This window comes from Scleropages formosus, chromosome 18 (genome assembly GCF_900964775.1).
Source record: "Scleropages formosus chromosome 18, fSclFor1.1, whole genome shotgun sequence".
NCBI lineage: Eukaryota > Metazoa > Chordata > Actinopteri > Osteoglossiformes > Osteoglossidae > Scleropages > Scleropages formosus.
The window spans coordinates 11734346-11752656 of NC_041823.1; the positions used below are offsets into that span (position 1 = coordinate 11734346).

Genomic DNA, 18311 nt, shown 5'->3' on the forward strand with positions numbered 1-18311 from the left:
ACTTACCTTGTGTGGGGCTTTCAGGGTCTTGTGGACTCCTGCGATCTGGTCCACCAGGGGAAGGTCCTGTCTGAAGGTGTACAGAGGAGGTCTCGTCGGTTCGGGGAAATTGGTGCTGTTGAACGGATCGGTGTCATCTAAGAACTGAACCCTGCACGTGAAGGTGGCCATGGTGCATCCATGCAAAACAGCTTGTTAAAAAAAAAAAAAAAAAAAAAAAGAAGAAACAAAACAAGACTGCGGGTGGTTGAAAAGGTGCGATTTTATCAGGAATCCCGGGTGTCTGGCACCGTGGCAGTTAAGACATCAGATTAGAGGAGGTCACAAAGTTGAGGAGATGCGGCTCCGCTTCAGCCTCAGGAACGCACACGGATGCTGTGTGTGTGAAACGCGCATCTGAGACCCACGATTCATTCGCCTAATTGATATTTCACAGACATCCTCTGTCCAGCCCCTGCTGCGTGTATGTGCTTTTATCTCCTCCTTCTTGTCGCCGAAATGCGAGGGACGCTCTGGTCCGAGGACATCGCGAGAGAGCGAGCGAGCGAGCGAAGAAGGTGCTGCGACCGCTGCTGCTGCTGCAGCCGGGACCGGACTGCCAGCCTCGCTCCGAGTGTGCAGAAAAGACACTGGAGAGGAGAGGAGAGGAGAGGAGAGAGAGGAGCTCCCTACACACACTGAGACACACACACACACCTACCTCCCTGCACCTCCCCACACCCCCTCCATCAGCCGAAGCGTCCGCACTGACAGCGAAACTTCAGGGACACCGGGGCAAAATTTTCTGCGAAATGGCGACATCTGGTGGCCACGTGAGTTTTTTTTTTTTTTTTTTTTTTTTTTTTTTAAACCGCTCGCAGAAGCTGCACTTTTATGCCCAAATCCAATTAAATAATAACACACTTTTCGGTTGTGCGTGCAGCATCATTGTCGTATTGAGGTCAAGCCGTATTAACGCTCCGTGCAACGCGGCTGTAAATTAATAGCTGGAAATATATTTGTGTTTAAACTAAAGACAATAACTTTCAATTTGTTTGGACCCTGGCCTAAATGGCGAACAATTTCGTCACGTGACACATTGTCCCTTTTGAAGGAAGTTTAAAGAGGGCAGACACTAAATAAGTGGTTTCTCCGAAACAATGCGTGCCCCCCCCCGGTTTCCAAAGTAACCAGGAGTATACAAACCGTGGCTTGGCGCGCGGTGAATACAAAGTATCAGGAGACAACTTTGAAGAAAGTGACAGAATCTTTGCTGGCACCTCCCACCCTCCCCGCATCCCCCGCGCTAGCGCGCGACCCGCTCCGCAGGGGTGTCTATTACCGGCGCTCTACGACCGTTGTCATTGGCAACACAGTGTGTTCCACAAGACAACGGACACGGCGCAAAATGCTGTCAGTTCCAGGAGCAGTGGCCCCTCCCCCTGTGTGTGTTGGGGGTGTTATGCATTTGCATAAACAGAAAGAATAGTCTTAATGCAAAAGCAGTGGTTCTCATCAATGGACAGGCAGTCAAGAGGTTCAGAGACACAACTGACACCAGAGAAACGGTGATCTTTAAATGCATGCAGTTTCTCTGTTACACTGCACACTTAAGACAAAGTATTGTCTTTACAAAGTTCTTTCCTTAATTTACTAAAAGGAAAAAAGAACCAAAAAGAGGCTGAATATAATGAGCAGCAAACAAGAATTAAGAGCGAGAGAATTTGTACATTGATTGATGGATACATGGCAGATTAGGTGTAAACACCAAAATTTGTGCTTATTCACAAATGTCAATTAAATTTTTATTTTTTTTTTTTTTGTTTTCATGGCGAAAATTAAATTTCTCATAGAAGAAAGCATTTACATTCCTTTTTATAGCTAAGAAACTAGTGGGAAGCTGCAAAATTATGTGTGGAACTCTCCAGTTAAAGGTACTCCTTTACGTGAGTGAAAAAAAAAAGTGTAACAAAATTAGTACAACAGACATGAGCATTTATGATCAGCGGTTGAGGATATTGTATTACATCAAATGTGTAAGATGTGGACTTTTTCAGATTTTTTTGGCTTGCCACTTTTCTGTAGGAAGTGGTAAGGCCTCCACTCCAGAGAGATAGAGCACTGCAACTTGGAAGTGTTGTTACTCTTGGCTATGCTTCCATCTGCCAACAGAGGGCACAGTTTCACAAATGAATGACAGCCCTACAGCGCTTACTTATCTTCACTTTCCTGACACCTTTGTCCAAGGGGATGTAAAACGTCAGGCAATCAGATTTACTATGTTTTGCCCATTCATGCAGCACAGTACTTCTGCTGAATTTATTCAGGATAAGTATGTTGCTTGGGGTGCAGCAGGTAACATAGTGGTTAGTGGAAATCCCTTCGGATTCGAAGGACACAGGTTTGAATCCTGTGCTCTGCCGAAGCACCTTTGTTGTCCCAAAGCTACTTTGAGAAATGTGTTAGCCTAATAAACGAATGAAAATGTAATGGTCAGGGTACTGATACCAGGATCTGACACAGGCATGTTCAGATTAGAAGGTAACAGCCTTAGCCATTGAGCTTGACAGTAATAATTGACTGAAGTCTGCTTCTGACAGTGCACTGAAATCATAACTTGATCCTATGCCTCTTGTGGAACATTTGTAGGATTTGTTTTTATCTCTCACCACACTCTACACTGCACCTTGTCCAGGTCACGGTCATACCTCAGCTATACTACTGCAACCCCTTCCAGTCTTGTCCTCTGGACTCAATCTTGAAGCCTCTACTGCTAATCCAGAATGCTGTGGCACAAGGAGTATTTCATCTGCCAAAGCATTCCCATGTATCTCGCTTCTTCATCTGTCTCCAACGTCCTCTCCTGGCTGTCTATATCAAGCTCAAGGGTCTGCTTACGGCCTACAAGATAGTCAAAGGATCAGCACCCTGATACCTACAGCACCTAATAAACCTGTAGCAAGAGTGCCGCGGTTGCCCACCGCTACCAGAGCTACCAAATCCTTCCTAGGATCCACAAAGCATCTCAAAACACATCTCTTTAAGACCCACTTCTCTTCAACTCCTAACAGCTAAATAAATTTGTATAATTTTATATCAGACATCATGTTGATCTTTGTATTTCCTATTTGACTCAGTCCTACAGGCAGCTACTTGTGATATAATGTGCACCAGCATAAATGGTGGTATTATATAAATTTTACATTACATTGTAAAAAAATTGAATTACATTTTTACAGAATGAGTTTGAGTTTTCACGTATTACTGCTTATTCCAGTTTCACATTCTGTTGGTTACTTTTCTAGCAGACTCGTTCCTCCATAAAATGTGCTAAATATAAAACAATACTTTAGTGCCTGACCGTACAAGGTCTTGATATTGCCAAGCAAATGACACAGTGTAATAGACTAAATTTCAGCAATGGGATAAGGATAAAAGCTTTTAAAGTGTGAGCAAATATAACCATATCAGTAGTACATGTTCAAAATGTGCAAAAAATTATCAGTCATTGCTACACAGTCCGTACAATATACAACTTGCTAGTACTGCTGATTTTACACGAGTAGGACTAAGCACATTATTATTCACAAAGATGTCACAAAAATAATACAGGTTACATATATCAAAATCAAAAACTCACAGAATATTTTATTTTCAATTACATCAGTTATGTCAATAGCTCCAATATTTCCTTTTAGTCTAAGTAGTTGGAACTGCAACACAAAGATCCACAAACTGTAAATAACATATAAAAACAAATGTTTACATATTTTAAAAAAAGCTGTCTAATTTTAGATCACAACTAACAATTATATCCATATACATAAAGAAGAGCCATGTAGTGAGCGGATGAAATACTTCTGCGTCTCACAGTAACTTCTTTCCAATAACATTTCCTTGCAAATCTTATGGATGTCTTCTTCATAAACTATTAGATTTCTCAATTATGGGTATATACAAAATTTATTATGAGATACGCCATTTGAAAGTGAAATTCTTTAATACATGTAAATGGCCCTAGAATTAACAAAATATCTTCTAACTTTTTTTTTTTTACGTTTTAACAAAAGTAGTTTTACCCTTCACATTTATACATCCCTGCAAGTATATTATAACTATATGCTGGATATATGCTGCAATTTAGAACTTTTCGCATATATGGTAAATACGTGTGTGTTTCCCCTCCATTTGGGATAGTACAGGCAAAAAACCTGCTTCAGGCGCACACTAATGAAAATGAGGAGAGATTCATCTACGTTTTGATGTGTGTGAAAGTGCCAGGCTGTCAAATGAAAGGAACCATAGAGGTATCTGAGCACCTTCTTCTACGAATGCCTGTGTGGTGCAAACACAGGGTGGAAACATGCAAACTTCATACACCCTGGACTCAAACCTGTGTCAACCAAAGAACTGAGGAGCAGTGAGGGAGCAGCTTTACCCACTGTGACACTGTATCCCTAATGATGATGACTGTCCTCTACATTTAAGCATGTTTGGTCAAATGATCAGAAATTCTGAAATGTCATGTGGACATCGAATGGTTCAAACCATCATCTTTCCGTGAAAAGACTTGGCTTTGAACTGCTGCTCCTACAGTATTGCATCCTAGTAGGTACCTTGCATTGCTCTTGTAAAAATTAATCTGTTGTATACATGCTTTTATAATTGTGAGTAATTTAGTTTTCAAAACCAGCATTGGTGGTAATTTAATACTTAGCTATTTTTATTTTGGTTATGCACACATACACTTGCTGAAACCCGGCAGCACAGGGTGCAGAGCTGGAGAGGGAAGGGACACACCCAAGACGGGACGCCAGTGCGTCACAAGGCATCCGAAGCGGGACTCGGAACCCCAGGCTCACCAGAGAGCAGGCACAGGACAAACCCGCTGCACCACCGTGCCCCCCTTTGGTTGTGCAATGTAACACTTTTCATTGTACTTTCTCGTTGCTGTTTTCTTTACGTAGACATTGCCTGTGTGCTTTCTATCACACACCAAACCCGTCAGCATTTTATAATGTACTCTTTTCTTGTTATCCAATTGTTTGCTTATGCCCTTACATTCTGTTCCCTAATGCAGGGTGGCTTTGTGAGCTTATCACTTATTAGTTCTTAATTTGCAAAAAAAAGAGTTCCTTTCATTCACAAAGCATATCACAGTATACCAGCTAAAGGAATTTTAATCTTTCCTAGTGAATTTCATTCAGTAATATTTTTACAATAATTTAGGACAGGTGATGTAGTGTAAAGGTCACCGATTGTTCATGAGTTTCCGGTCTTGATTTGCTTTTTTGCTTGGAATACACACACACATTTTCAGAACCGCTTGTCCCTTACGGGGTCGCAGGGAACCGGAGCCTACCCGGCAACACAGGGCGTAAGGCCGGAGGGGGAAGGGGACACACCCAGGACGGGACGCCAGTCCATCACAAGGCACCCCAAGCGGGACTCGAACCCCAGACCCACCGGAGAGCAGGACTGCGGTCCAACCCACTGCGCCACCGCACCCCCATTTGCTTGGAATATCCACGCATATATATGATATGTCAACCCAAATTAGATAGCACGTAAATCAGTGTGGATTACAAAACATTATCAAGTAACTAAATGATAGGACTAATAAATACATTTGCAGTACTGGTGCCATGGTCAAATTCCCATTCAAAACCAAGTGGGTGATACACATTGTAAACTAATGTAAATGAAATATAATGTCTGTCCTTGTACTTTGAGCCTGACAGCGATTCCCCTGTTCTGTGTATCATGGCTCTAGCATGAGAACTGTACAGAGCCATCTACTTTGGTTTTAATATGAAACAGGAAACATGAAATTCCATTGACACTCCCTACCTGTTCGAATGGGCACTACCTTCAGGATACCAGCTTTATTATTTTATTGTGAATTTGGTGAGCTGGGTGCTAAAATCGACCCCTTACAATGCAGAGCAGATGGGTTCCCTCCTTTTCCGTCATAAGCTGCACATTTCATAGTGACAGTGACTGGCAGCTGAACGTATTAGTCAGTCTCTTCCTCTCACTTTGTGTCCATTTGCAGCCTTTCTTCTGGAGGAGAAAAATGTCATGTTGGTGCAGACTCCCTAACCATTGTTGAGGAATTGAAGGATGAAGAATATCTGGGGAAAGGCGGTATGATCAGGCAAGTGAGAGTCTGACAGTGGATTGCGGGGGACCACTATGGCAATATTTGCATTTACATTACATTTACATTTATTTATTTAGTAATGCCACTTCCAGTGGATACTGTGTAGTGCTATCAGCCCACACACCTTGTTCACCAAGGTGACATACAGTGCTAGATACCCTACATACACTGGCTCACTCATCCATACATCAGTGCAAACTGTGTCACTCACACACTATATATATATTTATAATGGCCTACAAAAGAGAACTCTGCTCTGCATTGTTTCTTACTTGCATCAGAGAGGAGTAAAGATCGAAACAAAGAGAACATCAGCCTTAAAATGAAGTCTTTTCCTTACAATCAAAAAAAAATGTCTTTTTTAAAATCTTGTCTTGCCAGTTATTATGGTTTAAAATATACTGAGAAAATGTTGAGGCTTAGAATAACATAAGCGACATAGAAATACAGCAGGTTTTTGTTAGTTAAAACAGAGGTTTTAACAAATACTTGTCGACTGTTAATAATTGTCTTTTTCTTTGAAAGGCAGGACACAGCATGTTGATTTTCATTCACACTGTTAACTCAATGTCATGCTATGCTGAACATGCCAACTTTGTGAGGAGAATATGCTCTGTACTGTATATCATGCTTTGTACACTATATACAGTGCTGTTGTGTAAGGTGTCTTTCTTGCTGTAGCACCTCACTGCATCAGTACATGGTGTATCTTTCATCAGCGTTTGCTTTGGCTCCCTGGAGTACACACACACACACACACACACACACACACATCATCTGAAACCACTTGCCCCATACGGGGTTTCAGGGAGCCGGAGCCTAACTCAGCAACACAGGGGAAAAGGCTGGAGGGGGAGGGTACACGCCCAGGACAGGACGCCAGTCCATTCCAAGGCACCCCAAGTAGGACTCGAACCCTAGACCCACCAGGACCCGCTCCAACCCACTGTGCCACCGCACCACTGCGCCCCCCCTTTCCCTGGAGTACATATTGAATTATTAAACATAAATACAAAAACTTAGGAGGACTAGTGGAAAAAAATAAAATACTATAGAATTTCACAAAGATATAACAGAAATGGTTCTAAATCAAACAGCAACCTGTCAAAATGTCAGATAAATCAGCACCTTTGGCTCTTTATGTTTTTAAGCCCCCCTGAAATTATTTCCTTCTTCCCTTTCATTCTTTTCCTTACCCTTTTTAAGACATCTTGAAGTTTAAAAATTTAAAGATAAAGTTTTCTATATAGTTTTAAAATCTCTCATCCCTAATTCCCCCATCCCACCACTCATAATTCCATTTGCACTGGGAATTGCTTTCATCTCCCTTTAATGACCCATTTGCACATACACACATAGTTATTATGAACAGTTATAATAGGCTGTCTCACTTCTCACTGACTGCAAAATAACTATTACACTTTTCATGCCCTTCCTGTCAAGAACCTGTGATACAGCAGGTCCTTCAACGCACTGCAGTGTTCACTCAGACACCTCCCACCCTCTCACCCCCACCACCTGCCATACAAGACAAGAGACTGATATCCAAGTACAGAAAGTATACCAGGGTTTGAGGTATATCTGACAACCTTCCAAAGAAAACTGCAGAAGCCCACACTGGACAGGAAGAACCACATAAGTGAAGACCAGGGTTGGGTGTAGGACACACTCAGGATGAGCGCAAAGGGAACAGAAGTCAAAGCTGATACTGCCAACGTTGAGGTATCAAAGAGCACAGGTGAAAGACCCAAATGGGACAATAAGATTCAGTACCTGCTTACCTGCATTGGATTTGCTGTGGGTCTTGGTAATGTCTGGCGATTTCCTTACTTGTGCCAGATCTATGGGGGAGGTAAGTGAATATATACGTATACATATAGTTTCGTACATGTCAGGGTATACGAAAAATATTACCAGAGTTAAAAAACTGAAAGTGAACAAACTTCATATTTGATTTCTTTAAGAATTAGTGTCACACAAGCAGTTATTAGACTTCCATTACTTTCAGTTCTCCTTAAAAATGTTTTATGCATTTTGTTTTACAAATGATTATTTTGTTGTTTCGATGATATGTTTTCTGCATCTGCATAGTTCTCAGAGTCATTGTAAAATAGCTTCACGTGGTCACATTGTTTATTTTATAACCTTATTAACAAAAACATTTAGAGTTTAGACCTTTCGTGTAGTGTGGTTGTGATATTTGCGAGATTTTGATAGTTTAGTGGTGAGAACTGATGCCTTTGGGTCCAAAGATTGCTGGTATGAATCCCACTTCTTGCTGTAGTACCCCTGAGCAATGTACTTACCCTAAATTATTCCAGTAAAATTACCTAGTGGTATAAATGGGCAGATTGCTTAACCTTATATGTTGCTTTGGAGAAAGGTGTCAGCGAAATGAAAAAAATATATATATAATGCTTTGTTAACTCACTGAAACACTGCAAGGGTGGCGTTATGTGAATTCTAAGAATCCGCTGCATCTATCCCACATTTTTCCTGTGGTACTAGACTGTGATTTTTTAATAGCTTTCCACAAAGGAAATAAAAATGTCAGTATAACAATCACTTCACTTTGCAATACATTTTGTGGAAACAGGATTTTTAATTTCCCGAAGTACTGGTAAAAAAAAAAAAATGCTATTTGTAAGAGAGATGAGGGTGGCAGGGTGGTGCAGCAGGTGTCACTTCACAGCACCTGGGCTGCTCAGGTTTGAATCTGGCTCAGTTTGTGTGGAGGTTTTATGTTCTCCTTGTGTCTGTATTGGTTTCCTCCCACGTACCAAAGACATGCAATTCAGCTGAACTGGTGATGCTAAATTGCCCATAGTGTGTGAATGGGTGAGTGTGTGTGTGTGTGTGTATGATTACCCTGCGATGGACTGGCTTCCTCTGCAGAGTTGAGCTCCCTCAGCCTTGCACCCAGTGATTTTTGGATAGGCTCCATCCGCACTGCTGTGACCATGAACAGTTCAAGCTGTCAGTGTGAGTTTAAGAGTTTTTTTCCCCCAAATCTTTGTTACACTTTGCTGTCTCTCTTTAAGACTAAAAAAAATCATTTACTAAGTAAAAAATAATTCAACTCATTCTGTGGCTAATGGTCAACAAGGAGTTTGCTAGTTTCATGTTTTACTATGCCAGAATTTTCCTATGTGTCCATACAAGTTCTTTTCCAGAGCCAAGAAGACCTTTATAGGAATACTAATTAAATCTGGTAATGTTTTACACTCTCAATCAAATCTTGGGCCAGCATCTCAAACTATTTTTCCTTAACTGGGAAATTTTGCCATCCCCCACCCACCCACCCTTCAGCTCACTTTCATGGCAGTATTAACTTGTCTGAAACAGTCTATTTTTATCAGTACAATGAAACACCAAATGCATAAAAATATACTAGGTTCTGCTGAATATATTAATTTCTAGGTATGTTTATCCTGAGGCAACAACAAAGTAACTATTCAGCATTAAGTAACTATTTAAAAAAAATTTAATAAATAAAACTTTAGATAAAATAGAGAAAATAATACATTAATAAAACTATATAAAATGAAACATTATTTTACACAGAAACAACAGATAATAGCTGTCAGCTGAAAGTTTCAGTGAATCATTGATCATATTATTGGAACAACAATAATAGGGAGCTGGTCATTGGTTCCTTGGATACTGGAAGGTGATTATGTGATTTATACTGAAAAGCAAGGGCAGCATTGAGATAACATTGACAGTTACAGTGAGGAAAAACAATGTGATATTCACAGTCTTAGTTCCTTGGCTGAGTGATTGGCCTTTGTTCAGCCACATCTCATATGTGTTTTAGTGTCAAAGTCAAATATACAGTTGCTGCAGAGAGCATTTACAATGTACTCTGGACTCGAGTCAACCCCATCGTTTTCTTAGCTAGAGTCTCAACGAATTGGATATGTCAGTGCTTACTGTCACAAGGATTTCTTGTGCATGGATAAACTGGATTTTCCAACTCATGTTCTCATTATTAAGATAATTAATGCAAATTCCACACAGCCCATCAACAGTTCAGTAGAGAATAATTAAATGTGTTCAGCTTATATTTGCTATATTTGTAAAATTCACTCCATACATAAATTCGGTTGAAAATTGCAACCAAACATGCCAACGGTTAAGTTCTGAACACAGTACTTTTCGTATACAATTTACAGGGGATATGAGTCAGCAGGTGGCGTAGTAGTTAGGGTGGTCACCTTGCAGTCTGAAGGTCCCTGGTTTGAATCTCGCTCCTGCTACAGTACCCTTGAGCAAGAAGCATAATCTAAATTGCTTCAGTAAAAATAACCTACTGCATGAAGCTGATTATCTAACCTTGAAACTTACTTTGGACAAAGGCAGCAACTAAAGAAAAAAATGTAGTCAGTCACAGCTCCATATCTTAGATGGGCTTGACTGTCCAGCACAAACCTATATGAAAACAATCATTGCTCTTCCAGGTGCATTTCTGATCCCCTACTTGATTGCGCTGGTGTTTGAGGGGCTGCCTCTGTTATACCTTGAACTAGCCATCGGTCAGCGCCTGCGAATGGGAAGCATCGGGGTCTGGAACTCCATCTCACCTTACCTGGGTGGTGTAGGTATGTGGGCATCTAGTTCTGTCCATAGTAAACAGAACCTGTGCAAAGGATAAAGTTTTTAGAGTATAAAGCTGTTCACTTCCAATCCTTGTATGCCGTGCTTGGTTGTTTTTTCCAGTCTGATTCAGCACAATGCCGGACTCTTGCAGCATAGAAATGAATAACTCTATTTTGTAGTTTGAAATTAGCAACACACAAAAACCCCTTTTGGTTTCTGATGTATGTCTGAAGTTAAGCATGGTATCGTACACAGTTGTAATGTAGAAACTGGCTCAAAACCCTCAGTTCACACTGGTAAAGGTGGAAAATATTTAACTTGAGATCAGCTCCAGCACCTAAGGGTGAATTCTGATAAAATGAAAAAGTAGCTTCTCAGCAGCAGGAAGTTTTCACGTAATTTGATGTTAACTTCACAACTTATAGAGGTGCACCAGGAGCAGTACAACAGAAGCCTTTACTGGTTGTATTCGAAAACACTGTATTTTATATGGGGAAAATCATTTCAAAAGTCTGAAGACCGTGTTCTATTTACCCTAACCCTGACAATAATTTACTCATAAATGTCTGGTAATTTTTCTATTGTTATCCATGATTAACAGCCTGCATGATGGTTGGGATTGGGTTTGGGTTTGTTATTATGTGGATTTAATCACTGTTGGTTGGAAGATATTGTTCAGACACTCATCAGTGCATGTCCCATGAAAATATTTGGTTGCGTATAACACAATTCCTTATGAGCCATACACTCCTTTGCAGGCATGGCTTCGATGGTGGTGTCCTTCTTGGTAGGCATGTTCTACAACACCATCTTGGCTTGGGTTCTGTGGTATTTCTTCCATTCATTTCAAAATCCACTTCCTTGGAGATCATGTCCTGTCTTTAACCTCACAGGTAAGTCAGTCGAGCAGACATCCAAGGAAAACAAACACAGCTGTCAATGTTTTCAATCCGTAAAGCATGGCGTACTTTGTCGGGCTAGTCTGTGTGAGTGACACTTTAACCTCCAATGCTAATCTTTCAGAATACGTGAGGGAATGTGAGTTGAGCAGCCCAGTGAACTACTTCTGGTACCGGGAGACACTGAACATCACTCCCAACATTGAGACTAGTGGCTCCTTGCAGTGGTGGCTCGTCATATGTTTGGCCACAGCCTGGTGCATTGTCTACGTCTGTTTCATCCGTGGCATTGAGACCATTGGCAAGGTGGGCTAACTGAAGGCTGCAGACCTTTTAAAAGTGCCAGACCCTTACAAGACCATATTTTTAAAAGTCATTTCACTTCACTTGTATTTAACTAGCTGCAAACATTACTCAAAATGTGGTTGAGTTAGGACATTCATGCAGGTTTTACTCTCAATAATGACAAGAAGAGTGTTACGTCTGTCTGTAGAATGAATTACATATACGTGTACTTCCCTTGCAGAAATAAACACAATCCATGACAAACCTGATGTCAGCTATGCCATTGTCAGTCATTAATAGCAGGAGGTTATTTTAAAATAAAAAAAAAAAAAAAATCAGTGGCATTCCTTGCGATACGTCATGATAATTGCTTTTCCGAACTGCTAACCTTTTGTTTGAAGGCAAGTGCAAGAAAGACAGGAGTGTATACCGTGATTGCAGGTTCAGATTGGACTGTCTAAAATATTGTTCTGCAGGCGGCGTACATCACAGCCACATTCCCGTACCTCGTTCTCACCATCTTCCTCGTCAGAGCGCTAACCCTGCCAGGTGCCATGACTGGCCTGAAGTACCTGTTCACACCCCAGGTCAGCCTCCTGTTGCTGCACAGAGTAATGTAGTGGATCACTTACTTGGGCTGATTCACTGTTTTATACCTTCAAGAGATCTTGGATTTAACTTGACTACTCATTTTGTCAATGAAGGAAAGATTACCGTTTTACCAAATTTTATAGCTGAACATTTTTTTCTAGTTTCGCATAAGGGTACAAAGATGCCTGAATTCCTTGTCTTTAACAGACAACACTCAAGACTCTGTCCTCAACCATGTTACTGGATGACCAGATGTTACACATTGAACTGAACTACAAATATATACACCAATCAGCCGTAACATTAAAACCACCGGTCCCCCTCATGCCGCCAAAATAGCTGTGACCCATCGAGGCATGGACTCCACAAAACCTCTGAAGGTGTCCTGTGGTATCTGGCAACAAGAAGTTAGCAGCAGATCCTTTTAGTCCTGTAACTTGCGAGGTGGGGCCTCCATGGTTCGGATTTGTTTTTCCAGCACATCCCACAGATGCTCGATCGGACTGAGATCTGGGGGATTTGGAGGCCAAGTCAAACCTTCAACTTTTTAACAATTTTCTTAGTGTGGCAGGGTGCATTATCCTGCTGAAAGAGGGCCACTGCTACCAGGGAATGCTGTTGCCATGAAATGGTTTACATGGTCTGCAACAATCTTTAGGTAGGTGGTATGTGTAAAAATAACATCCACATGAATGCCAGGACACAAAGGTTCCCAGCAGAACATTACCCAGAGCATCACACTGCCTCCCCCTGACTTGCCTTCTTCCTATAGTGCATCCTTCTGCCATTTCTTTCCCACACACGCATCCAGGCATCCACATAATCTAAAAGAAAACAAGATTCATCAGACCAGACCACCTTCTTCCATTGCTCCATGGTCCAGTTGTGACACTCATATGCCCATTGTAGGCGCTTTGGCAGTGGACAGGGGTCAGCATGGGCACTCTGATCGGTCTACAGCTACACAGCCCCATATGCAGCAGGCTGCAATGCACTGTGTGTTCTGACACCTTTCAATCGTGGCCAGCATTATGGTTTTCAGCAATTTGTGCTACAGTAGCTCTTCTGTGGGATAGGACCAGACGGGCTAGCTTTTGTTCCCCACGTGCATCAATGAGCCTTGGGTACCTATGACCCTGTTACTGGTTCACCCATTATCATTTCTTAGACCACTTTGATAGGGAGGTATTAACCACTGCATACCAGGGTCAACCCACAAGACCTGCCATTTTGGAGTTGCTCTGACCCAGCCGTCTAGCCATCACAATTTGGCCCTTGTCAAATTCGCTCAAATTCTTATGCTTGCCCATTTTTCCTGCTTCCAACACATCAAATTCAAGAACTGACTGTTCACTTGCCGCCTAATATATCCCACCCCTTGACAGGTGCCATTGTAACGAGATAATCAATGTTATTCACTTCACCTGTCAGTGGTTTTAATGTTGTTGCTGATCGGTGTATGTGGATAGATACTTATAAGGTTTACCTCATATATTTTATATACATACATATATGTCTCATGGGAAAGTGACACTTATGTCCTCTGACTGTATCTTTTGGCAGTGGGAAATACTGAAGAACCCAAGGGTATGGCTAGATGCTGCTACTCAGATATTCTTTTCCTTGTCCTTGGCTTTTGGGGGTCTCATTGCCTTCTCCAGCTATAACCCTCAGAAGTAAGACAAATCTATCTGAGTAAAAAATAAATTAGATGTTAAACATGTCTGAGAAGTAAATTGTTTGATTGCTTGACAATGCTTCCAAAGAAAACCAGCTCACTTCATTCATTCATTCATTCGTGTGTTGTCAGAATAATTGCACACATCTGTACCTTTCAGAAACAACTGCGAGCAAGATGCTATAATTGTTGGCTGCATTAACAGTGCCACCTCTATATATGCATCGATTCCAATCTTTGCCATTCTCGGATTTAAGGCTAACAGTAACTACGAGGACTGCCTGAACAAGTGAGTTTAATATCATGAAGATGCAAACATTTGTAATTAGTTGTAATAAAATAATAGGGGGTGCGGTGGCGCAGTGGGTTGGACCGGATCCTGCTCTCTGGTAGGTCTGGGGTTCGAGTCCCACTTGGGGTACCTTGTGGCGGACTGGCGTCCCGTCCTGGGTGCGTCCCCTCCCCCTCCGGTCTTACGCCCTGTGTTGCCGGGTAGGCTCCGGTTCCCCGTGACCCCATATGGGACTAGCGGTTCCAAAAGTGTGTGTGTGTGTAATAAAATGATTTGTATTTTTGCAACAATATTGTACTTAAAACTTTGTCATAAGAAGAAAAAGAGCTCGTAAGAATGTAAGAAATATGTTGAAACAACAATGGCAAACATTATTACACCAGTTAGTTCCAAAGACTACCACAAATTTACATCTAAAAAAGTAGTATTGTTCAATAGTTTTTAAAAACAATTAAAACAGATTTAACTACTCAGTATGTTATTGTGCCTGAGACATTTTTCTCACATGTACATCAGCATAAGAGTATTAAATTATTCTGAAATCAGGACCGTGCTACAGGAATCAATGAGTTTTTTTAATGAATTGTACTATATGTGTCTTAATGACTTACAGCAATATTTTGTCCCTGACAAATGCATTTAATATGGGAGACCAAAACATAACAATTGAGAACTATGAGACTTGGCTGACTTACCTGAATACTTCAGATCCTACCAAAGTGGCAAACCTTCATCTGAAGGTCTGTGATCTTCAGACCTTCCTTGACCAGGTAATGAACTTCAATACTCTGTTCTATCCAGAAGGGTCATGTGTATTGTGTTTGAGTCTATATTCTGAGCAGGTACCCCAGTAATCATGCAGAGATTCAAACTGAGATCATCTCTCTTCCCAGAGTGCCTCGGGAACGGGCTTGGCTTTCATCGTGTTCACTGAGGCAGTGATCAAGATGCCAGGTTCCCAAGTTTGGTCTGTGCTCTTCTTCATCATGCTTTTTACTCTTGGCCTGTCCTCCATGTTTGGAAACCTTGAAGGTGTCCTCACACCGTTGCTTGACCTGAAACTGGTTCCCACATGCATTCCCAAAGAGATTTTCACAGGTAACAAAGCTGTCTGAGCTAACACGCAACTCAGACATAGGCCTCCTTTAGTGATAACGCACGCTGTCTGAACAATGACTCAAGACTCAGCTATACACCACTAGCAGACTCTCTTCCTCTCCCTAGGGTTCATGTGCCTGGTGTACTTCATTTTCTCCTTCATCTTTGCTTTGGGCTCAGGAAATTACTGGCTTGAGATTTTCAACAGTTATGTTGGATCTGTGCCTTTACTCGTCATTGCCTTCTTTGAGATCACTGCTGTATCTTATGTCTATGGAATTAACAGGTATGTGTTGAGCTGGTTTGTTTCTGTTCATTTTACATGAATGGCTTCTTTGGTACCTGATCATTAATATTGTAATCAAACATGCAGGTGTAGGCTACGTGTTTCCATCTGTCCTCAGGTTCAGCGATGATATTGAATGGATGACGGGTCGGAGGCCCAACATTTTCTGGCAGGCCAACTGGAGGGTCATCAGCCCTCTTATGCTGCTGGTTGTATTGCTGGCTTATGTGGTTATCCAGGCCATGCAGGAGCTGACCTATTCTGCATGGAACCCAAACTATGTAAGTCCAGCCTGCTGCAGAGAAAACCTCTATAGCATCCCCACACAGGAAAGATTTTGAGAAATGACCAGATCTGAAAGTTGGAGCTAAGCTTTTACTGCTGAGGTCTATACATAAGATTGCTTCCTGATAAGCTAAACAGGCTCATTTGTCTTCATCCTACTGCAACACATTCAAGAGAAGTACTTTCATTATTTTGCTTCAGATTATCATCAAAAAGGGGGGCGTGGTGGTGCAGTGGGTTGGACCGGGTCCTGCTCTCCGGTGGGTCTGGGGTTCGAGTCCCGCTTGGGGTGCCTTGCGACGGACTGGCGTCCTGTCCTGGGTGTGTCCCCTCCCCCTCCAGCCTTACGCCCTGTGTTGCCAGGTTAGGCTCTGGCTCCCCGTGACCCCGAATGGGACAAGCGGTTCAGAAAGTGTGTGTGTGTGTGTGTGTGTGTGTGTGTGTGTGTATCATCAAAAATGAAAACAGGCCAGTCCTGCTGAGTTCAGGGACAAAATGATTAAGACTCAATTCACTTCATGCATTTCAAAAAGATATAATGTAATTTCAACCAGTGCTGCTCTCTCTAAACTGAGGTATCTGCTCCCCAGGTGGATTTTCCCATGTATGAGGTGCTGCCGTACCCCGGCTGGGTGTGTGCTATCTGCGTGCTGCTCTCCACTGTACCCTGCATTTTGATTCCGCTGGTGGCGCTCTACAGATTTGTCCATTTCCTGAAGAAGCGCGTGGAGCGCTTGCGTGCCCCCAGTTTCTATGAGAATGAAGGCTACGTATCAGACATGTAGAACTGTCCTGTTTTCCTCTTGAGGACAGACACTATTTTCAGCTCTTGTCATTTCAGACTACAACATATTCAGAGACTCGCAATTTCCTTTTGCTCCTCTCAGTTCTTATATCTCTGCTAATGAGTTAAATGACTAAATGACCAAACTTCACTGGAGAATTTCAAGAATGCTTCTAAAATTCTCCCATAGTAATGATCCCTATTCATATCTTCATGCTCATTGTAAAGGGAAAATTTTATATTGCCTTATTTCTTATAATCTTTTATTAATGATGTTTGATCCAAAACAGAGATATCTGTTTTTGTTTTGTTTTCAATTCCATGGTAACAAAAAAATGAATGAGGTGGAGGTCTGAACTGAGGATTAAAGAGTCATAGTTACGAGAAAGCTAAAAAATATCAGATATTTAAAAATTTTTTATACCCTTTACATCACTATTTTTAACTTAAAAATGCTTTTCAAAACTAATTTTGAGTAACTTGACTAAAACAACTGCACACACACACCATCTGAAACTGCTTGTCCCATACAGGGTCACGGGGAGCTGGAGCCTGTTATTAATCTGTTGTGAGTTGTAGAATTGCACATCACACACATCACCTGAAATCGCTCGTGTTAAGCAGGTTCATGGCGAGCCGGAGTCTAACCTGGCAACACAGGGCATAAGGCTGAAGGGGGAGGGGACACACCCAGGACGGGACGCCAGTTCGTCGCAAGGCACCCCAAGTGGGACTCAAACTCCAGACCCACCGGAGAGCAGGACTCGGTCAAACCCACTGCACCATCACGCCCCCCACTAAACAACTAATTTCAGAATATTTAGATTATAATATCTCCTTCTGCTTCGACCTCGTGCCATGTGTTGCCGGGTAAGGCTCCGGCTCACCGCGACACCGCTCAGGACAAGAGGTTGTTGACAATGGACAATGGCATAGCTTTCTGTAGATACACAGCTTAATACAGTGCAGTAACTCCTAAGGCCATGCAATTTTGTTTTTTACTATTTTAACTTCCGATTAGCTTATTTAGTTTTTTTTGTGTGTTTTATTTCATTGTTGTTTTATTATTGTATTATTTTTATAACCTCTATTATAGAATTAAATGATGCACATTATTTCACTGTTATCTGTTATTTTATTTGTTTGCATTGCTGGATTCAAAAGTTTGTGCTGTTACACAATAAATTAAAGCATGACTATTTTACCACAAGGGGTGCGGTGGCGCAGTGGGTTGGACCACGGTCCTGCTCTCCAGTGGGTCTGGGGTTCGAGTCCCGCTTGGGGTGCCTTGCGACGGACTGGCGTCCCGTCCTGGGTGTGTCCCCTCCCCCTCCGGCCTTACACCCTGTGTTACCGGGTAGGCTCCGGTTCC

The 18311-nt window shown here is 41.9% G+C and overlaps 2 protein-coding genes across 2 annotated transcripts in view; one reads left to right on the plus strand and one right to left on the minus strand.

Annotated features, from left to right (window-relative positions):
- Positions 1–550, minus strand: part of fhod3b (formin homology 2 domain containing 3b) — a 130562-nt gene extending 130012 nt beyond the window's left edge. Inside the window, exon 1 of the mRNA XM_029246040.1 lies at positions 7–550. Coding sequence (XP_029101873.1) covers positions 7–171 — 165 coding nt within the window. The 5' untranslated portion in view covers positions 172–550. The remainder of the gene's footprint in view (positions 1–6) is intronic.
- Positions 551–7816: 7266 nt separating this feature from the next.
- On the plus strand, positions 7817–16940 carry LOC108927368 (sodium-dependent neutral amino acid transporter B(0)AT3-like). Its single transcript, XM_018740628.2, has 12 exons — positions 7817–7994; positions 10603–10743; positions 11500–11634; positions 11765–11946; positions 12402–12512; positions 14080–14192; positions 14355–14483; positions 15100–15256; positions 15380–15584; positions 15711–15870; positions 15989–16151; positions 16746–16940. Exons 1-12 carry the CDS (start codon positions 7817–7819, stop codon positions 16938–16940), a joined length of 1869 nt encoding a protein of 622 aa, XP_018596144.1.
- The last annotated feature ends 1371 nt before the right edge of the window (positions 16941–18311 follow it).

What these genes read in the sequence shown, in the direction of transcription:
- LOC108927368 (XM_018740628.2), top strand. Translation starts at nt 7,817, where the DNA reads ATGAGCGCAAAGGGAACAGAAGTCAAAGCTGATACTGCCAACGTTGAG. An exon ending in TCCAGCTATAACCCTCAGAA is followed by an intron (nt 14,193 to 14,354) that starts GTAAGACAAATC and finishes TGTACCTTTCAG; the next exon opens with AAACAACTGCGAGCAAGATG. An exon ending in CTGCATGGAACCCAAACTAT is followed by an intron (nt 16,152 to 16,745) that starts GTAAGTCCAGCC and finishes TCTGCTCCCCAG; the next exon opens with GTGGATTTTCCCATGTATGA.